General features: G+C 38.8%; 1 protein-coding gene across 3 annotated transcripts in view; it reads right to left on the reverse strand.

Annotated features, from left to right (window-relative positions):
- vps13b (vacuolar protein sorting 13 homolog B) overlaps positions 1-22,625 on the reverse strand; it is a 464,114-nt gene that overhangs the window by 130,643 nt on the left and 310,846 nt on the right. For all 3 annotated transcript variants that reach the window (XM_030157727.1, XM_030157729.1, XM_030157728.1), the window contains exons 37-38: positions 22,391-22,528; positions 13,963-14,343 (exon numbers count right to left, since the gene is read on the reverse strand). In XM_030157727.1, the coding sequence (XP_030013587.1) occupies positions 13,963-14,343; positions 22,391-22,528 (519 nt within the window). The remainder of the gene's footprint in view (positions 1-13,962; positions 14,344-22,390; positions 22,529-22,625) is intronic.

The following is a 22,625-nucleotide window of genomic DNA, read 5'->3' on the forward strand; positions in this document are numbered from 1 at the left end:
TGTTTTCTTTTCCTTTTTTTTTAAAAAAATCCATATTGATGTTTATAAACTATGTGGACAAAAATATTGGGACAGATCATGACTACAGCTTGCCAGATTTCCTGTTCATGCTGATTTGAGATAAAAACATCAACATTTTCTTACAGTTTATAGGGATGTGAAGAACGTAGCTGCTTAGTTGTAGTAGAAAATTATTATTTACAGTCAGAGTATGAATAATATTTTAGAAATTTAGAGGTAGAACATTTAAAATAATAGTCATGGTTAAGAAAAAAACAAAAAACAAAATCAGTGTTGAGAGAAATTAAGTAAAAACCATCTCCAAGGCATTTTGGAAGCAAATATAACAATTAAAACCAAACTAACTGTTGCAATGAAATGATATTTTTCACAGTATAAAACTATATTACGATATTTGTCATTGTTTTGTATCCCAGAACCCTGCTAGAAAAGAAATACCTGAATTCAACGTGTTCCAATACTTTAGTCCTTATAGTGAATCTGGTGAAATAAATCATTCATGGATATGCAGCACAGTCTGGAATGGAAATAAGAGAAAAGCAAAAAGAGATGGAAGCAAGAGAAGAACTGACAAGGGAGTGCAAAATGATGGGAAAAGATAAAGATGCAGCAGAAAAAGACCAGAGAGGCTTAAACACAGACACATAGTTGTAAGAGAGGGGATTTATTATTACTGGAGGATATCTGTCAGGCAATTATCAAGCAGTTACCACCTAATAGAGCTGCACACACCTACAAGACAAACACAGATATATAAGAAAACATATCACAGTACAGTCGAGTCCCGCCTTACTGACATCCAGCAACCAATCAACAGCACCGAAAAAACCCTGAACCAGATGATATGGACATGAACACAAATATTAATCATGTGAATATCCCAAATGGTAAGAATATAAATATTGACTTAATCTGATTTATATGGTGATCAATGATGTGATGTTGATATTTTTCATTAATGTTTACAGGCTATCTGCAGATCTGACGAAGCCAAATTCATGACTTTCTTAAGACATTTTCCAAGGCGTCTTTGGTCAAATTTCAGACCTTACGTTCACATAAATAACAGTCACACAGACCTCATAGTTATTGTGTTGAACCAGTCTGCACCATGTTTCAGTCCAGCTAACATTACATTTCCATTTGTCCATGACTAATGTTTCTGCTACTGACGGATTGAGTTATTATACGCCAAGATGCCCAAAAAAACCCCAAATAAAACAGTGAAATACACTGAAAAACACACAAAAAAGTACCAAAATATTCAAAAATATACTAAAATACCACCAAAAAATGCTATAATACAATAATATGCACAAAAACATACTAATAAATGATAAAATACATGAAACATACCCTAAAATGCACTAAAATATACAAAAATGTGCTAAATACACAGTGTATCTGCAGGTTTTCTTGTCATCTTTGTTCAAATTTCAATTGTTTTTAATGCTATTCATGTTTTTCCAGTGCATTCCAGCTGTACACAAGTTGATACTGACTGTGAAATGCATGTGTATGGTCATTTTAAACAACAAACCTAGAGGTGTGGGACTTCTGCACTTTTGGAATCATGTCTGTTAAGTCAACATCCTTAAGAGTGAAGCCAGAATCTGTGTGTCAAACCTTTTGACATTTTCAGGAATATTCATACAAATGGTGCAGGTATCATCTGTGAGAGCATGAAACCAATATAAAAACATTTTTGAGTTTTCAGTTATTCATCTGGAAACACATGCAGATACTGTAGCAAACACGAACCTGTTGTTTTGACATGTTCGAAGAGGCTCTGCTGTAAAAAACTGACTCAGTGAAGGAAGATGATATGAACATGGCCACACACATGCATGTTTTTTCTATCTTTGCGGGTGCATCTTATTAACATAATGCATTTCTTAAACTTAACCTAATTGTAACCCTAACCCTGAAACCAAGTCTTAACCCTCAAACTATTCTGGGATCTAGCATTTAAGTCCCCACAAATATAGTGGGCTCCTCGTTTTGTGACCACGCGAATATAGCAAACTAAGCCTTTTCGTTATGTGGTAGAGAATCTGCAAACTCCTCTGGGCGTTATCAAATCTGCAATAATGTCCTCCTGAGACCCAGCAATGCATTTGTGTCCTCTGTAGGGGACAAGTTTAACAGCTAAGGCTAATGATGCTCATTTTGTCTACTGTTAATGTAATTATACTTTTCTTTTTTTTTTTTTTTTTTGTTCAGACAAGGTAGGCTTCTGAGGAGGACTGGAGTAATAGTCAAACCTGTACCTGTCAAGCAGGAAACATCTAAAACCTATACCTTGTCTGAACAAAAGAAATAAGTATATGTTTCACAGCTCTACTTAAAAAAAAAAAACAAAACAAAACAACACTGTCCATTACGAAGAACATTCCATAAATAAGGGGAAAAAAGTTAAAAAAAAAAAAAGAAGTAACTGTTGTATCATGTTATTTCCAATCAAGTCAATTATTTAGTAGATATAGAAAGAGCATTGATAATAGAATATCCTCATGTGACCCAACAATGCATTTGTGTTCTCTGTAGGGGACAAGAGTTTCACAGCTTTACTGTACTTAAAAAAAAAAACACTGTCCATTGCAAAGAACATTCCATAAATAAGGAAAAAAAAGTAAAAAAAACAAAACAAAACAAAAAAAACCAGGAACTGTTGCATCATGCTATTTCCAATCAAATCAATTATTTAATAGATATGGAAAGAGTTATGGAAAGAGTTGATAATAGAATGTCCATGAAAGATGTCAGGATTTATATCAGACAGCTATTGTTTGGTGAATGAGTATAAACGTATGGTAGTTATTTTGTTTGTTTATTTATTTTGATGGCACTGGGCAGCTGTATTATAGGTCCTGTTCATGTGTGTGTGTGTGTGTGTGTGTGTGTGTGTGTGGGTATGAATGGTGTAAAATTAATGTAAATAATTAAAATGTAGAGGAGACCATAGGAAGAATAGCAACTGATGTTTCAGTTGCTAATGGGGATCTTAATAAATGAAATTAAATGGAAACAAAAAAAAATAGATGAAGCCAAAACCTTAACTTTCCTATAAGTTACACCAATCCTTCACACAGAGGATAAAGACACACATCCACATAGACAAAAACACCTGCACGACTCATGTAAAAGCACACTTTGCAGTCAACCTTTGCACACAAACACACTCTGTGCAGGCTAACGTACAACCCATGACACCGAGGAACAAAGTGGGTGGTGGGGAGCAGGATGGGTGGAAATGTTCCTAAAGTGAAATACATCTCTGGCAAACGATGGGGTAAGATTAGATAGGATCGGAGATGTTGATTTACTGCGTCGGTTTCTCCCTGGCAGCCGTTATCTGACCACTGCCTGGCTGATTTATACTCCGGGACGTACTGGTATCAATTAGAAGAAACCTAAAGGAGTCATTACCTAACTAACAGAGGCCCCCAAAGACTGTCTGGGATGGTAAGAGTAATAGAAGTAATATACTGTCACTCACCACAGAAATACTCTATTCACTTACCACAAGACCACTATAGGACACCAGAGGAAACTGGTTTCATAGCAGGGGACAGTGTCGGCCAACATGGTACAGCGCAGGGAGCGGTGCGTCATTCAAAGCCGTCACAGATACGGTGAGTGAGTGTTGATGAGTTTCATATGGGTGTGATGACAGTTAGCACGCATCAGCGAATTACATAAATATCATACCAGTTAATTGCTTACTGTTTAGCTTTAAATGTCATCTCTTTTATAGGCCACAAGTATGAAGGCAAGGCTATAAAAAGGCTGAATTTTCAATGATTTTCTGAGTATGAATATAGTTTTGTTGCCTGAGTCTAAAGGGGCTGATAAATCATACGTCAGGCTCAAGCTGAGGTTAAACCGATGAAATGCTGAAAACTACCTGTGGGAGGTTGGGATGGTTTTTCAGTACTTTTTATTCTTTATTCGAGATGTCATTGTTAACATGTGTCGTCCACCCAAACCAAAATAAGAACAATAATAATAAAACCTGACCAAACAAGGGTGAACCACAAGAATACCATTTAAGTTTTGAAATTATTTTAACACTTTTTCAGACTTGATAGAACTTGAGCAGAAACAGTGCTGGAAACATTAGTATTGGGACTCTATGAGCTAAAACATAAAGGTCATACCACCCCAGATAAAAAGGAGGCGACCCTTAAAAAAATATGCTGACGATCCTTAAGGTTTTGACTTATTATTAGTGTACATCAGTGTTTTTCAACCTTGGAGTCGCCTAGAATTCAAATGGGGTTGCCTGAAATTTCTAGTAATTGATAAAAAACAACCAACAACAATAAAAACAACTTACGAATAAAAAATATATGGTGAGTTGAGAGAGAAAATTCCAATCCATAAAAGACATGACAAACTGTGAAGCTGAAACTGAAGCACTGTGGTTCTGTTTATCTGTCAAATGTTCATTGTGGTCGGTTTCAGAAGCTGCAGCTCTTTCATAATTCATAGATAGAGTTCTTGTTTGTTCAGTATTAATTTTCAGCCTTGTAAATCCAAGCTGGACTGACTGTACATATCCTGACCAAGGAAAATAAAATTCTCACTTTGTGCAGTAATCTACACCTGGATTTACTGCCTCCGTCCATTATAATATACATTATATAGACTAAATGACATCTAAAATTAACATTTATTTGCAACATAGTATAGAAAACTATTACATGATCAAAAACAAATTAAATTTTGCAAAAAAAAAAGTCTCCGTTTTGATTGTCTGTGGTTGCCAGAAATTTGGGATGTTAAAATGGGGTCACGAGCCAAAAAAGGTTGGAAACCACTGGTGTACATGTTAGTTAACTGAAAAAAAAAAAAGATATGTTTTTTCACCTGTTGATTGTTTCTGTTTCATGGTCTGTGTCAGTGTTTGTGTTTAACCCCTGTCCTGTTCTCCCATCAGGTAACGTCCATACAGTAATAATAGCCAACCAATTGGGGAAACTGATCTAAGGTTCAAAACCCTCTTAGATCAAAATTGTAAAGCAACTTGTGGCACTGAGTACACTCATACTGGAGACCAAATTGTGATGATGACTTGAGATGAGATAAGATGTGGAACAAAGCCAAGAAGGCTAATCTAGCTTTACTTTCATAAAGAATTGAATAAAAACAGGGCCAATGGCCCTGTAGCTTATCAGCCAAATTAAAAGCTTTAGGAAATGTATCCAGATGCCATTTATTATCACCCAGTTATGTGTATTTATTATATTACAGAAATAGCCCATGTTTTGGTCATATTCCAATCAGATCTGTAAAAAATTCAAATTCCAACTTGATATCATTGATACTTACTGATTTTTTGTATCAATCCACTTCCTATCTCTTATAATGGGAAAATCTGTCAAAGTTTCACCAAATCCAGAATCAGATCCAGATCAAAATAATTTCAATACCTTGTGTTGACATCATCATACAGAAGCTGTATACCAAGTTTGAAGTCAATCAGAACTGTACTTTCGGAGAAGAAGACGATTGAAATTTTTCCCCATAAGAGCCCATGTGAAATTTTCCGTAAGTTCCCGGATCCAGAAGAAGATCCTGATCAGCATGTGGCCATTATGTTTTGGTCATCTCCCCATCAGGGCTGGACTGTAGAAATTTACACTGGATATCATTTATATTTACTGAGTTATTGCATCGAGCCACTTCCTATCTCTTATAATGGGGAAATTTTTCAAAGTCGCACCAAATCCAGAATCAGATCCGGAGCCAAATAATTTCACTAACTTTTGTTGACATCATCATGAAGAAGCTGTGTACCAAGTTTGAAGTCAATCGGAGTTGTAGTTTCGGAGAAGAAGATGATTGAAATTTTTGTAACAGACGACAGATGCCGCCGGACACCGCATGACAACAATAGCTTACGGCCTGTTGGCCGGTAAGCTAAAAACAACTTACGAATAAAAAATATATGGTGAGTTGAGAGAGACAATTCCAATCCATAAAAGACATGACAAACTGTGAAGCTGAAACTGAAGCACTGTGGTTCTGTTTATCTGTCAAATGTTCATTTTGGCCGGTTTTAGATGCTGCAGCTCTTTCATAATTCATAGTTTGAGTTATTGTTTGTTTAGTATTTGTAAATCCAAGCTGGACTGACTGTACATATCCTGACCAAGGAAAATAAAATTCTCCCTTTGTGCAGTAATCTACACCTGGTTTTACTGCTTCCGTCCATTATAATATACATTATATAGACTAAATGACATCTAAAATTAATGTTTATTTGCAACGTAGTATAGAAAACTATTACATGATCAAAAACAAATTAATTTTAGCCAAAAAAAAGTCTCCGTTTTGAATGTCTGAGGTCATCAGATATTTGTGATGTTAAAATGGGGTCATGAGCCAGAAAAGGTTGGAAAACCACTGGTGTACATGTTAGTTAACTGAAAAAAAAGAGGTATTTTTCACCTGTCGATTGTTTCTGTTTCATGGTCTGTGTCAGTGTTTGTTTGTGTTTAACCCCTGTCCTGTTCTCCCATCAGGTAACGTCCATACAGTAATAATATCCAACCAATTGGGGAAACTGATCTAAGGTTCAAAACCCTCTTAGATCAAAATTATAAAGCAACTTGTGGCACTGAGTACACTCATACTGGAGACCAAATTGTGATGATGACTTGAGATAAGATGTGGAACAAAGCCAAGAAGGCTAATCTAGCTTTACTTTCAGAAAGTACTGAATAAAAACTACATTAAAACTAAACATTTTAATCATCAGATGGATGAAACCAGAACCTCCTTCATTCAATACATGGATTCAAAAAGTTTGGGATATGTATCAAATGGAGCAGATCACATTCTCACTAAGGCTTCAGAAACACACCTTTACTAAAAGATGGGAACCTATGTTACATTTATTGCTGCAATAATACTGATTGGTGATGTATAACCTCATGTTGTATATTAAGGTGCTATCATCCTGCTTCGGACTAGAATTTGTACCTGTGGCCTTGTATTCTGGAGTGGACATGATTTATTTGCTGTGACTGTTGTTGTTTTCTTTGGTTTCCATCCTGTATTGCCTGTAGAGGTTTGTGGAGATGCACATGAAGCTGGGATGGAGGACATGAAACTTGTCGAACTGCATCTGAACTTGTACATTGTACTGTACTGATAAAAAAGAAATTCTAATAAAAACTAAGAAAAAAAAAAAAACTACAACTTTTCCACAAAAAAACCTCAACATTAATTAAATCTGCCCACAACTCTAAACTGAATCCAAAGAGCAAATGAGAAAAAATGCACTCAATTATAACACTGATTATATGACTCATTTAGCACTTCTTATTAAACGTTATCACATGAAGTTTTATAAAATGCGCGCCATTCTTTTTACTAGACATTTGCAGAAATAGTCCAATCTACAGCATGTAGAGACAGGAGCTTTAAACCTTTAACCTTTAAGACTATCATTTTAAAAAGACGGGACATTCTTTCTTAAATTATACATCACATACAACTGGAGCTGAACTCTGTGGTTGTGTTTTAAATACCTTGCTGGGCCGTTTTTCCTCAGGTCTTCTCTATGACATACAGTATTTATATTATTAATGTAATGAGAAAAATAACATAATAGCTGGGTTAGATTTGCCAAATTACAGCGGGGTATATTTCCAAATATAAATCTAAGTTTGGCTTTCCTCCACCCTGCTCGACTGTTGAAACAGAAATGATATGATAAATGGAAAAGAGTGGCTTTCTTTCAGAAGAGTAAACAAACTGACATGATCGTAACTCAAAAATTGGCCGCGGAAACAAAAAGATGAAAAAAAAAAAAAAAAAAATGAAGATGTAAATAAATAATGGGTAGCTTTCACTTTGTTCCTCGCACAGAAGTTTTCCTTTACAAGTGTGCTGGAGTAAATCACCGTGAAGAAGCAGGGGGTCCGGGCCGAGGAGAGGCTTTGTGTGTGTGTTCATGTTGTTGTATGCACATAAACGTGTAGTAACGGAGCCCGTCCATGTCTGTGTGTTCTTATGAGATCAGGGCACTCTATGGGCAGCCCGACGGAGAGCTGAGAGATTAGGGAGGGTCTTGTTTCATGGACCTTAAGACATCTGTTCCCTCTCTCGCCTGCCCCCCCCTCCTCTCTTTCACTGAACTATAAATGCTCCCCTACCTTGGGGAGTGGTGAGCGGTGGACGGAGCGAGGAATGCGGGGCTTCCACTTGCTTTTCATTAGCACAGGATCTGGTAACACACCTCACTGTCAACCTAATCCCCTCTCTCTCCATCTTGTCCCCTGGCAGAGGGGGGCTGCCATGACCAGGTACAGAGCCCCAGATGTTCCCTGAATGAAGGTGTGTATGTGTGTGTGTTGAGGGGGGGGGGGTGACAGGGTCTTCACCCTACTGCAGCTATGAATGTACGCTGATGAAGACAGGGGGCGGTGGGGTGAGCGTAATAACATACTACTCACACAGCGCCGTCTGCTCGTCTTCTGCTTTTACCTTTAGTCCTGGGTTATATTAGATCAGGGACTCCGCAGGTTTCAACAAGTTAAAGGCTTTTTAAAAAGGAAATTCAAGATTTTTTTTTTTTTTTTTTTTGGTGATGGTCCTGATGTAAATGCAGGAAAGTATTAGGAGATAAGACAAGACAGGACAAAATAAGCAAAATAAGATAATATAAGATAAGATAAGATAAGGAACATCTTAAAGCCCGCTTGAAAATATCTCAGAAGATGGTTAATCCATCTTTAACTTAATAGCAAATCTAATAAAAAAAAAACAAAAAAAAAAAAATTAAAACCAGAAAAAATGTAAACATTAATTAACCCATAAAGACCCAGTGATACTTTTGTGTCAGTTTCCAAATGTATTTTTCTCTCTATCTTAATTAATAACAGTAGATGGAGACTTGGTTTATGCTCAGTTATTAATGTCTTTATTGAAAAAGTCACTATTTCTTCAGTTTTCTGTGTTTCTGACATAATAATCCTCAACTTTAACCTGATCTTTAATAAACAATTACACAATTAGCAAATTAAATATAGGAAAATACCTTATTTTCACTGGAAAAATGCAAAATACAGAGGATCATATTATAATAAATGGTGATAAATTAATTAGGAGAGGTTAAATTGAAAGAAAAATTAATTTGGGAACTGCCACCAAAGCATCACTGGGTCTTTATGGGTTAATGATCCAAACATTTTGGTGTTTGGTTTTAATAGCACAAAGTTTGCAAGAGTACCAATTTGATAAATGTACCGAAGTGGAAGACGAATATGAGAGTACATGTGATTGTTGAATGTAGATGTTATAGGGTCTAAAATTTAGATTCAGTCCTGATAGAGACCTTGTCTGTCCTTTACTTCTGTTCTTGATATCTTTGTTGAAAAAGTCACTTTTTTTCTTTTTCTGTCTCTGATAAAAATAACCCTCAACTTCATATCAGCCCTGATGAAGGCCCATAGGCTGCAACACGTCAGCTCAGTTTTTATTTGTTTGGCCATGCTTTAATAAAGGCTTTTTTAATTTCAGCCCTACTCTGAGTGCCTCAGTTTTTACAAACAACTAGTATTTGGATCCCAACACTGATGAGCATCAGAAGCTAGGAAAGAAGACCAATGATATCCACGCAGCACTCCAGGCTTGTGTTTTTTTGATCTAACCCTCAACTTCAATCAGAGCTTTTATGAACATCTATATAATCAGTGAATTAAATATAGGAAAATACCTGATTTTCATTGAAAAAAAGGCCAAATACAGATGATAACATTATAATAAATGGTGATAAATTAATTAGGAAAGGTTAAATTGAGAGAGAAATTAATTTGGGAACTGCCACCAAAGTAGCACAGAGTCTTTAAAGGGGTAATGATCCAAACATTTTTGCACAAAGATTGTAGGAGTAGTGATTCAATTAAACTGAAGTGGAAGAATAATAATAGAGTACATCTGATTACAAAAGGCAGACATTACAGGGTCTAAAATTCAGATTCAGTCCTGATAGAGACCTTGTCTGTCCTTTACTTCTGGTCTTGATATCTTTGATTCACCAGTAAAACCCATGGAGTTTGATAAATGACAGTAGATGGAGACTTGGTTTATGCTCAGCTATTGATATCTTTATTGAAAAAGTCACTATTTCTTCAGTTTTCTCTGTTTTTGATATAATAACCCTCAACTTCAGTCAGAGCTTTTATGAACATCTACATTATCAGTGGATTAAATATAGGAAAGTACCTGATTTTCACTGAAAAAAAGGCTAAATACAGAGGACAATATTATAGTAAATGGTGGTAAATTAATCAGGAAATGTTAAATTGAGAGAAAAATTAATTTGGGAACTGCCACCAAAGTAGCACAGAGTCTTTAAGGGTTAATGATCCGAACATTTTTGCACAAAGATTGTAGGAGTAGTGATTCACTTAAATCAAAGAGTACATCTGATTACTAAATGCAGACGTTACAAGGTTTAAAATTCAGATTCAGACCTAATACCCTGTCTGTCCTTTGCTTCAGTTCTTTTTCTCCTTCCCTCTTCCTGCCTCTCTGGTTTCACTGTGCATCATCCTGACATCTCTGCTGCGCTCCATCAATCAGCCTGACACTGAGGACCAGGAGAGTAACAACAGCAGCACCAGTAGTAGTACATACTGTGGCAGTAGTAGTACTACATTCCTCTGTCTTCCATCTCTCATGTGCAGCCTGTCCCAGATGGGTCATTCTCTCTGATGTGCAACAGCAGCTCAAAGGCTCGGACTGTACAGGAACGGGAATCCAAACCTCTATCTTTGTAAGGTTCCAGGGTATTGTTTTTCTGAAGTATGGAGCAGACAGAGGAGGCTGAAGTGGTGAGTGATGGAGGCTGTGCAGCGAGGGCTAAAAGTCAGCAGATACGTCTATTGTCACCAACAATCAGTCTGTGTAATTGGAGACAGTTTGTCTCCCTTCGATGGCAACAAATCTGGAAACACTATGTGAAGATGCCCTCTGGGAAAACGGCTGTATGTGCTTTGATGAAGATCTATAAGAGTGCGAACGGTACTGGTAGCAGAATAACAACAAAAACTTTAGTGAAGACAAACATTATGCAGAAGGAATGTTTCTATACTTTCTTAAAGATGCCATTCCAAAACAGACAGAACTGAAAAACCAGGATCGATGCCAAGGATCTTAACCCATAAAGACCCAAACAGCCACAGAAGACCAAAACCATCTACTGATCTATTACGTTTAATACCTGTTGATCCATTAATCCTGTCAATATGTGTAAATAATTGGTGTAAAATGCAGTTTGCCATCTTTTCATGGTCATCAGATATGACCCATTTAGATGTTCAGAGGTGCCGTAGTTACCATGGAAACACTGTCATCTTCTACAACATTGATTCACCACTAAAGCCCATACAGTGTGATGAATGACAGTGGATGGAGACACTTGGTTTATGCTCAGTTAATGATATATTTCACTGAATAAGCCACTTTTTCTTCTCTGTTTTTAATAAAATAAGCCTCCACTTTAATCTGAGCTTTTATGAACATCCACATGATAAGTAAATTAAATACAGGAAAATATCTGATGTTCACTGAAAAAGCATAAAATATAGAGGATAATGTCATAATAAATGATGATAAATCACTTAAGAAAGTTAAATATAGAGAAAAAAAATATTTTGGAACTTCCACAAAAGTAGCCCAGGGTCTTTGCAGGCTAAACCTCACAGATGTGATATATGACTGGCTAAAAGAAACTTCTGCTTTAGATGACACTATTAGTTTTATGGCTGTTATTACTGTATCCTGAACAGAACAGACATAACTGGCATCAGGTTTCTGGAGCTGAAGTGAGGACACATGACTTCTATGTCAGTAAACAGTGGTGCATTTTTATTCATGTCCAAATAAACTTGAACACTGAGTAGCAGTGGCTCTGATTCAAGGTGTTGGTAAAGGGGAAAACCATAACCATGAAAACAAAGTTCACTGCACACTAATCTCCTAATTTCCTGTGTTTACTGTAAACAAATAAAAGAACTAGTATTTACAAATCTGATGCTGTTATGTGAAAAGGAAGAATAATCTCTATAAATAGCAGAGCCTTTGAAAGCAAAATGAGTGGGAGAGGATTAACTTTCGCATTAGCACAATTGTCTCTAAACTTTATTTCTTTTTCCATTGCATTGGTTATGCAGTTTCAACTGTGTTTATCAAAGTCAACACATCAAAGATGGATGAAAGCTGAAAAGCTGGTGGAAATCAGCGCAGGGCAGCAGCGCTGAGCATTGTGTCACCGTGCAGTTATGCAGATTTGAGTAAACAAAGTGCAAATTGTTTGAGGTTTTAATTAACATTTTCGACAATCATTTTATCTGAAGTAACCCTATATAACAACATCTGTAAAACAGATGCAGGCACTTAGGGAGTTGAGTTTGAGCTCTGTCCTCGTCCCTCTGTAGTCCTGGTCTATACGGGACGTGTTGCTCAGTGGCACTGAGGTGCAGACCGCCTCTGCTTCATGTGGATCCTCAACCCCTCACTCCCTTTCATCCTTCTGTTTCCATCTGCTGTCCAGTTCAGAGGACATGCCAAAAATATTGCAAAAACTGAGACACAAACCAAAAATCCCAGATCATCTGTTACAGTGTGTCGGCTCACACCCAGCGGCACAGAGGAATTGGAAGCTTTTTAATTTACATTAGCATTAGCAGTTCTGATTGTCATAATGGAAACACTGTGATGCCTCCTGGATAATAGTCAGTGTTGATGAACACAGGGTTTGGTCGGAACACGAAAACAAACATCTCGCTCTCACACATACTCATACGTAAATGCACGAAAATATCTGTCTTTCTCAGGGTCTAAAACAGACACATCCACGCAACTGAACAAATACGGCCTCACAATAACATTAGGTCCAAGACTAACACAAACATCTCACTTTACAGTTTACTGAAAAACCTTGTATTTGGAAGATGAGGACTACTAGCATGTGTAAAAAGTAATATTCCAATATGATTTGGAAAAGCCACGCTGGTATTTGCTTGTCAAATATTCACAATGTAAGCATCGGACGGTGGAGAAGATCTGACATCTTCCAAAAAGCCTGAAACATCACATATTCTTGAACAAACATGGGTGGACAGTGGAAAGTTTGACTAAGCGCTCTAGAGGTACTGTTAATAATTAATCTTAAGAAAAAAATTCATAGAATCCCATTTTTGTCAGCCTACACTTCTTTATATACATTTCAACCCTACTGTGATGAGTGTAATGTAGGAATTAATTTAAATTGTTTATATGATCATTAAATGCCCAATTTCACAAAAGAAAGAACAACAATCTACATTTGTGATGTGAACAAATAAAATCTTTGCATGTGGTGCACTGACGAGTTTATCCACATCCTGTTTTTGTTACATAATGATATGAATCTCAGAACAATCTGTTCTCAGCTGCCTATTTATGCCATTTATGTGAAGCTCTGTGTAGCCGAGCCTCATTTTCAAAGGACTGTGATCGAACCCTGACGGGTCACGTGTTGAGGCTGGGTACTCGACAAATGACACATCACAAAACAGTGTGTACATTTAGTGCAGTGCATTACTGAGTCTTAAAATTGTGGTTTCTTTAAAAGAGGCTAAATTCTGCCAAATGGGGTGAAGTCACTACAGTTGTTTCCAATGTAGCTCCACCTGCTTTGAGAATTCTCTTGAAACAAGTGGCGATATTTTGGAATACGGTGGAAGGAGGTGGATCAAACACACGGTTTGATGTTTTGGACTTCACACTTGAAGACAATGAGTGATTTAATGACTGGGCCCTCTGTATATTAGTGATATAACCTGGAACGAGGGAACAGTCATTGGAGTGTTTTATTTAAGCCATAAAAAAAAAAAAATCAAGTGGGTGGATGTTAAAACAAAATGCTTGGATGTTACTCACCATCTATCCTCGGTCCTGACTTTATGTTCAGACTTCCCTTCATAGCTGACACTGATACTGTCACACTGGGTCTCATTGGATGGGCCTCCGTCTCCATGACGACAACAATCTGCGCCGTGTGGACAGACACTTTGTGGAAGGACAAACCGAGGGTCCTGAAGCTGCTGGTCGAAGCCTGGTGGGGGTCTGCACGAGGGGGAAAGGCCCTGGGGACGGCTTTGGCGGGTGAAGAGTGAGGAGTGGACGAGGTGGACTGTGCTTTACTGGAGACGTCCCACGGGTGATTAGGAAGGACTTTGTTCAGGTAGGCCTTGGCCTGCTCCAGTTTGGCCAGTGTGGGGTTGATTTTAAGTGGGCGTGAGAGCTCCACATTGAGCTCAGCTGTGGAGGGAGTGGAAAGACAGAAAGGGCAGGAAAGAAAAGATTAAACATGAGGGAGCAAAGAAAAAGAGACAACATTAAATAGAAGCATTAATGTTTATAAAAATGGAGCTGTCTGCAGAATTTGACAAACTTAATCTCCATCGGGATTGTTCAGAAGAGACTCTGTAAAAAGAAGGGAGTATGTCCTGTGCTCATCTCTACTTGTATTTATGATGTGGTGAGTGAAAAAGAAAGCCGGGCAGGAAGTCCAGAGAACAACACTGTTGGACAGGTAATAAAAAACATGCCTATATTGTTTAAAGGAACAAATCAACAATGTGTTATGACAGAAGGCTATTGAAAAAATAAATATGCACATTAGTTTTTATGATTGGTAATCTAGTGAATGATTGTTTAGTCTTTCGGGCCTTTTAAACTATATTAGACCCAGGACACAAATTGAATAAATTCACTGTTGGCTGAGGTTCTAACTCTTTAAAAACTACTTCTCATTTCGAAAGTTACCATAAACTGGACACAATCCATTTGGGGGTTTTAAGAATAGGCGGTTTTTGCTGAGAATGATCTGTTGCTGCGTAACACACGAGATGTTGCATGGTACCACGTCTTGTAAATCAAACTCCGGACTTCGCTCTCTTCTTCAGATCGCTGGGCTTCGCATGCAAAGACCTGTTACAGGACAGCTGGGTCCAGTCTCAGTGTCTCCTTCTTTTATATGCACACATATGCACTGTCAAAATTATGGGCTGTCTCAGTGCAACATCCTAACGTGACACTGCAGAACAGCAGAAGAGAATCTTCTCTTCATGCCAGCCATATAAATCTAAGATCCCTTGCTCTCCTGTTCTACCTCTTAGCTCTCTGGTGCACTGCAGCCTTCAAACACTTGACTGGAATTTACAGAGACACATGAATTAACTCAATGCCGTTTTACACCACTTCCATTATCCTATTTTTCCACTTGGTCATGATGATGGGAGAGGGAAGCAGCCGAAAACAAGCGCAGCTGTTTTTCATGGTCTCATCAAGGCAGCAGTGTTTAGAGGCTTTTTAAGGGTTTTAGGCCTCCCGTCTGTCTCCTTCCCAGGTAGGAGCACTGGATGACAAGAGCGGGAGCGCTGCCAAGAAAAAAGAAACCCACATAGACACACACTGACTCTGCCCTCAGGAGCCTTTCTTATTTAATCCAGTGGAAGTGAGGCACATGGTCAAATGGAAGGATGGCTGGAGAGAGGAATTGGAGTACAGATAGGAGGAATTTGCTGTGCAATGTAGCTTATCATTTCCACTTGACTTATCACCAGGAAACTTTCCAGTGGTGAAATAAATAGCCCATATGCAGCTGTTCATCCAGGTTCCTCTGCTCCTTCACGTCCCCCTCTGTGTCATGAAGCCCATCCCTCTGCCTCTCCTCTATTCCTCATCCCTTTCTATCTTCTACTCTTCTTCAGCCCATCTACCTAATCAACCCCCCCCCACTGTAATCATGTAAAGCTGTCTCTGATCACTCTCAGGGCCAGCACCAGATCCTGGTCCTGGTCCTTGTCTGGCTCTCTACTCAGGGAGACCTGGTCCTGATTATGGGCTGTCCTCCCTCCATAGGTCCCTCTCTGCCCCCCACCCCACCCCCATCCAGCCCAAAAACACCATCCTCTTTGCTACACTCAGTCACTTCTAGCTATGTTTAGGGATTTATTACCCGTTCAACAGAAATCACCTGGACTAAGGGGTCGGCGCTGTTCTGCAGCCGATAAAGCTCGATACGACGCTATGGTTTTAATAACATGACCTGCTTTTATCGGTTAGTTGGTCGGGAATAAAACCTCCCTATATTTCCAACAGTTACAATATACTTATTAATGTTTCATTGATAAGATGAGGTTTCATTTGTTTCTGCACATCAGGGTTAAAATCAGTGCATGTCAACAACGACACTAGCAACAACATTCTCCCTTAAACCACCTGCTGAAAGCGCAAATATCATCAGTCCATTAAAATGATTCATATTTGTTGTCTCCTGACTTCATATATCCACATTCTGCAAATTTCAGTGCAGTACAGCGAGGATGTCATGTTATAGTTCACAAGAATCATAATGCTTCCCATGACAAATGACTAACACTGACTATCACTGTCTCAATTTAAGAGGTCCTTATGGGAAAGACAGATCATAAGGACATTTCTTTCACCTTACATTGTCAACCGACGGGAGCATGGAGCATGGAGCATATCTGGATTTTACGTTCTGTGAACTAAGAGGGAACTCTCCATGGAAGATGCTGGGAAAGGAGTCGCAGCATCTGTCCAACTTCCCCCTGGTTTTATCCAGCAACCAATGGAGCACATCAGTGTTTTTACTGCAGTGGAGCGATGTCAAACGATGAATCTTTTGCAGAATTCTAATAAAATAACTGCACAGTATTATATGACTTCATGTTGAGTACATCTGTGTCATTTCCTTAAGTTTGGCTGTTTCTATACACAATGGGAATGTGAGTATCAGGCTTTAAACCAACGTTCCATTTGGTTTCACTATCTAGGCATAAAAAAAGGAAACTAAAACCTCACAACAGGAGGAAAAATTCACTTCTATATAACCCTTTATAAGTCATTGCAGGCTTATAAGTTATACGGGATAAACTGAAAATTCCTATATTTATGTATTAAGATGTAATACAGTACTATGATAAAGACCTCGCTAGGTCATATACACGACTACACCTCTTTAACACTGAAAAAGCAAACTGAGACCCATTTCTTACAAATCTATTGCTGCCTTCTCCCCACATGATACCAGCTTAACCCACTTTTGATACCAGGTACTTTTCTGTTGCAGGTCCATAGATCCTGTCAGTGTAGCTGGGCATTATAATGATAACCAAATAAAACTGCAAAGATGTCATCTTCCACATGACACATGGGATTCTGTTCTTGATGCTCATTTTTGTGGTGGTTACTGGTAGAAGAGGAAGAGGCCTCCGAAGAAGAAGAAGATTGAGAGAAAAGTGGAGCATTTACACAATGATAACATGGTGAAAGTGACATTTTTTGACTTGTCTGATGGAAATGTAGTGGGAAACAACATGCACACTGCAAAAATCTAAATCTTACCAAGTGTATTTTTCTCATTTTTAGTCAAAACATCTCATCACACTTAAAACAAGACATAATCACCTAAAGAGTGACTTGTAAGTGAGATATAAGAACTTATTTGTAGGCAATAGATCTTGAAAATCTTATTTCAAGAAATCTTACCAAGATTTTTTTGGCAGATTTTTTTGCCTGAATTAAATAAAAAAATCTTGAATTAAGCAAAAAAAAAAATTCTGCCAATTGAACAAGTGAAAATGATCTTGGTAAGATTTCTTGAAATAAAATTTTCAAGAAGTTTTGTCTAAAAATAAGTTCCTATATCTCAAGTTACTCTTTAGGTGATTATGTCTTATTTTAAGTGTGATGAGATATTTTGAGTAGAAATGAGAAAAATACACTTGGTAAGATTTGGATTTTTGCAGTGCACTTAGTTAAGGTACTTTTAGTGGCTTGCAAAAAAGCTATTACAGGAAACGGGGGAAAGACAGAACCACCAACAAAGGACCAATGGTTCACAATTATTGAAGGAATATATACAATGGAAAAAATAACTCTCTAACTGCGACTACAAGAAGCACAAATTGACAAAAAATGGAATAAACGGACTGATTACAGAACCTGGAATGGTGGAAGGACTGAATAATATGAATATAATGTCGTGTATTGTATCCAAGCAAGGTTTGTGTGTTCGCTTTTTGTTGTGTTCGCTGATTATGTGTTCATAAAATTTTAATAAAAACTTAAGTGAAGAAAAAAAAGTGATATTTTTGGGGGACAAATCAACAATCTGCAGTATTTTCATATCACCTTTTAGTACTCCACTGTCTTTCTTAAAATTAACACCAGGTTACAGGTACAACTGACAACTTTTGCCTGATGAAAACCAAAAAAAAAGTCAGTAGAGCAGAGTAAAGATGAGCCGGTACCATGCGGTGGAAAAGCACCATTATTTATCACTACTTTCATATGTGTCTGCTATGTTTTACAGGAGCCAGACGGAATACAGATCTAATAGAAAAAAAAAATATATAAGAAATTCCATTTGTTATAGGAAAGGTGCTGAGGCTTTCATCACTGAACAGGCTTAGTCTAAAGAGGGGTTTTTCCAACAGTGGCATTCACTCACACACGAATACTTTTAGTGGGAACACCTTGATTTCAACCTCAGACTAACAGCTATTTTAAGCCAGAGACTGTCAGTGAAAGATCTGTGTATGGAGTGAGCTTCAGACCTGGAGGTTGAGAGGTGGTGTTGGTGTTCACATATCTTTAAAGAACAGGCCTTAATGTGAACAGGCTGCAGGGAATCATAGACTGGCCCTTCTCAGGTGTCAGCCTCTATTAGCACTGGAGAAAGTGGGAGATCAAGGTCTGACAGAGGCACATACACACATATATATCTCTGCAAAGTGGTGGAAGAGATCAAATATGCTTATTATCCAGGTTACTTTGGCTTTTAGGCGAGGTCATGCATGACGCCGTCCCTGTTTTGAACCGAGTGTTGGTGTGTGTGCACCCACCGCGAACATTGTTTTCATTCCCACCCCACCTTTGATTTCTTTAGCTGGCTTTTACGCTTGACTTTTGTCAGAAAAAAGCCCGTGTCAGACACAGGTGGCAATGTGTCCAATTACACAAGGTCTGTATATGAAGGGCACGAGTTTTCCTACATGATGTGTGTATGTCTGTGTTTGTACTAGCCAGTAATTCTTGAGGGGTATCTGCAGAATCCCACTGTCACAAAAAAAAGCTGTGTACCAAGTAAGGCCAGTGACATGCGCCTCTGATGCCATCTGACTCAAATTAGAGCAGTTCTGGACAGTTCGGAGGGGCACGGGCTTGTATACAGTAACTGACAACATTTCTACGAACTCATAGCTTGACGGGAACCAGGGACACGGGAGAGTAATGGTTCCAATTTGTTCTAGCTAATCTATCACCTGCTGCTTCTCTACTGAGGGAAGGCTGATCTCCCGTCTCCAAATGGTAGCAGTTACATCTCTGGACTCGCTCATTGACCCTCTCAGAAACTGGAACAGAGTAAGAAAGATGATAGAAGGCCAGAAGGGAAGTACACGTGTGCATGTGTGTGTTTGCTGGTCAATCACCGAACTCTGATGGAAAAAAAAACAAACCCATCACTGTCTTTTTCATGGACCTGTTTGCTGGTCAAGCCTTGAACCCTCCTGGTTTTCAGAAATCTGGCTTCCTGTATGCATCTGCATTAGCAGTGTTTATACGTGTGTGTGTGTGTATGTGATGAGCGGCTGCTGAGTGAGGGTCAGCGCTGAAACACCATCCAGTATACAGTACACATGTTACAAGTGGTTCCCACTCAGCATCCTTGGGAGGACAGCTTTGATTGGTCTTGCAGAATAAATGCTGCTGAAATTGCGAGCACATTGTTGTAAACACACAGCAAGACGTGGCCTCACAGCGGTCTGCTCTCCGTTTGTGCCTCGCTGAAATAAATCAAATGTGAAGCACTGTCGAATCAAAGTAGAGGCGCCAGACATGATACATGCACATCACAGCGCACACACAGGGCGACAGACAGACAGTTGCAAATAAACCATCTGTGAAAAACAACAGGGGATACATAAATACGACGCTGGATTTACTTCTTTCTTCTTCATAATACTGTCTGCATCCAACTTTCCACTTTTTCAGTCTTGTTCCCTTTTTTGTTTTATTCTAATTCAACATTTATTAATAACATCAGCACTGCGGTAAATACAAATAAAAACATTTCCATTCCTGTGTGTTGGTAAAAAAAAAAAAATGTAATTGTGCCCACGTCCACATTTCATACAGGACATGCGAACAGCATATTTTGGGATTTAAATAAAATATGGCTTTACAGATGTAGCATTTCCTGATGGAGACACATGGAAGGTGCTGGTATCATTCAGATTTGGAGACACGTGTATGAAGTGCATTTGACATATGAATTTCAACTGGGCTTTTATGAGTTCAGTGCTTTGTACATAATCCAAACTAAATAATCTACAGTTTACAAGGCCGTGCTGCAGATGGATGTCCAAAAGCAAATCCTACAACTCTGATCCATTGATAAACATTATGAAAAACTTACATACCAACAGATTCTTGTTTATATTTATGCAAATATTACAATTCTAACCTTTTAAAGAAGGTGGTTTAAGGAAAGAAAGATGGACCAAACCTGCCACGAGTGGAAACTTTTTAACTTTGGTTCATGTAAAATGGAATATTAGCAGATCTTCCTAAACAGCCATGTAAGGATATTGTCTTTTTCAGAGCAAAGAATGGAATATTGTGTTCATGTAATGTTGTCGGTGCGTCATGCAGTTTGTAACTTCTTCCTCTGCTCACTCATCCCTGCAGAGGATGCTTATCTCCACCAGAGAGTCTTCTACCCAAACAACACACAGATGAGTGTTTGCGAGCCCATGTCGGCCTGTGTGGGTGAGGAGGAACCAGTAGCATGTGCGGTCAATTCTAGATGTTTCCAGCAGAGTCTGACCTGGGGCAATGTCCTAAGCCTGGATCCTGTCTGAGTCATATGTGGGGGGGGGGTTATTTGTGAGTCCATGTGCAGGTGAGGAGATGAATGTGAGTGATTATGAATGAAATTATCCGACCAAGACAAGGATAGCTCTGGTTTTGCACAAGTTCAAGGGAAATCCGTGACAGTAATTGTACATTGTCAATGTCTGCAATTCAACTGAACACTATCAGATGCACCTACTGCACAAAATGAATTATCTAGAAGGTTCTGACAAGCCATATCCTGTTTAGTCCAACAGCTAAACATCCTGTTAAAACACATACATTTATGAAGATGTAATCTAGATTTAAAACTTTTTTTTTTTGGATGATTTACTTTACATCTGTGGCTGATCGTTTTTCTTGTGCCTCTCCACAGGGACATCAGAGGTCCGTGCATACTCTGCCCTAAAAAAAAACTGACCTTCCTCACATGTATACAGTTAATCCCCTTCAGAAAAGAATCATATTTACCATAGGCTCAACCTGACTGAAGTGCTGATGTCATTTCTGACTCAGGGAAAGGTCACGCCCTCTCTAATTCGACCACTTCCGTCATCTGGTGTGAGCAGAGGGGTAGATGGACATTGGTAGAGTATGACTCCACAGTGTGATCACTGTGGCGTACAGAGGGCCACATTGTGCTTTGTGGCGTGAGTCCAGGTGGACAAAGATGCTGAGGGCTTCCTGCTGACAGCAGGAAGGGATGTGTGTAGGCGAGGGAGCTTTACACTTCCCAAAACCATCATGAATAACACCGACTCTCTAGCATGGGGCTCTCTTCTGTATACATGCACAGTATGTGTTCATGTTATGGATGTGAATGAAATACTGTATGTCACGGTACGCCTGCGGTTCGGTGTTAGTGTTTGTGTGTCTGCGTATGTTTCTGCAGCATCTGGCCTGCTGGGTTCAAGGAGCTGAACTCTGAAGGATGTCCTGCGCCTACACACACTCTTCACGAAACCCTCGCAGGGATAAGGCGGTAGCTCACATTCATACACTCAAAAGCCCACTCACACTTTTATTCATTGCAATTCTTTTCGGGTAAGATGTCAGCCACACCCAAAGGTCGACCTTGGATTAAAGTGACTCATATGGCTATCAAATCAGTCCAAAAATAGAAAACCAGTCGTTATGAAAGAGGTCGGACTTTATACATACACTAAAATCCACAGGACTGTGTAAAAGACCTCTGCCTTTGCCTCTGGTGTGTGTTTTTTCTGCACGTATGTGTGCGCTCTCCTCGCTGCTTCACAGCAGTGAGCATTTCCCCTGAAATGGGATCAAATGTGAAACGGATGCTTAAAAAAAATAAACACGCATGTTAGCGTGACTGTACAGTTGCACTCGTTGAACACTCTTTATGTGTGTGTGTGTGTGTGTGTGAGTGTGTGAGTGAGTGTGTGTGAATGCTTCCCACCTGGTCCATTAAGGAAATCTTTAATCTGGAGGCAGAGCAGAGGGGGAGGGATGCCCGTTTTACCGTCAACCTCTCCTGCTACTGTCTGCAGCCACGACACGTTGTAGTCCAGAGACTCAGGAAGAGTCTTCCCTGGATCTGGAGAGTTGGAAATAAAGAGGAAGATTCAATTAAGGGAAAAGAAGTTAAAAATATGTAACACGAGGATACTGTATATGTATTGGTTTTATGACAT

This window comes from Sphaeramia orbicularis, chromosome 16 (genome assembly GCF_902148855.1).
Source record: "Sphaeramia orbicularis chromosome 16, fSphaOr1.1, whole genome shotgun sequence".
NCBI lineage: Eukaryota > Metazoa > Chordata > Actinopteri > Kurtiformes > Apogonidae > Sphaeramia > Sphaeramia orbicularis.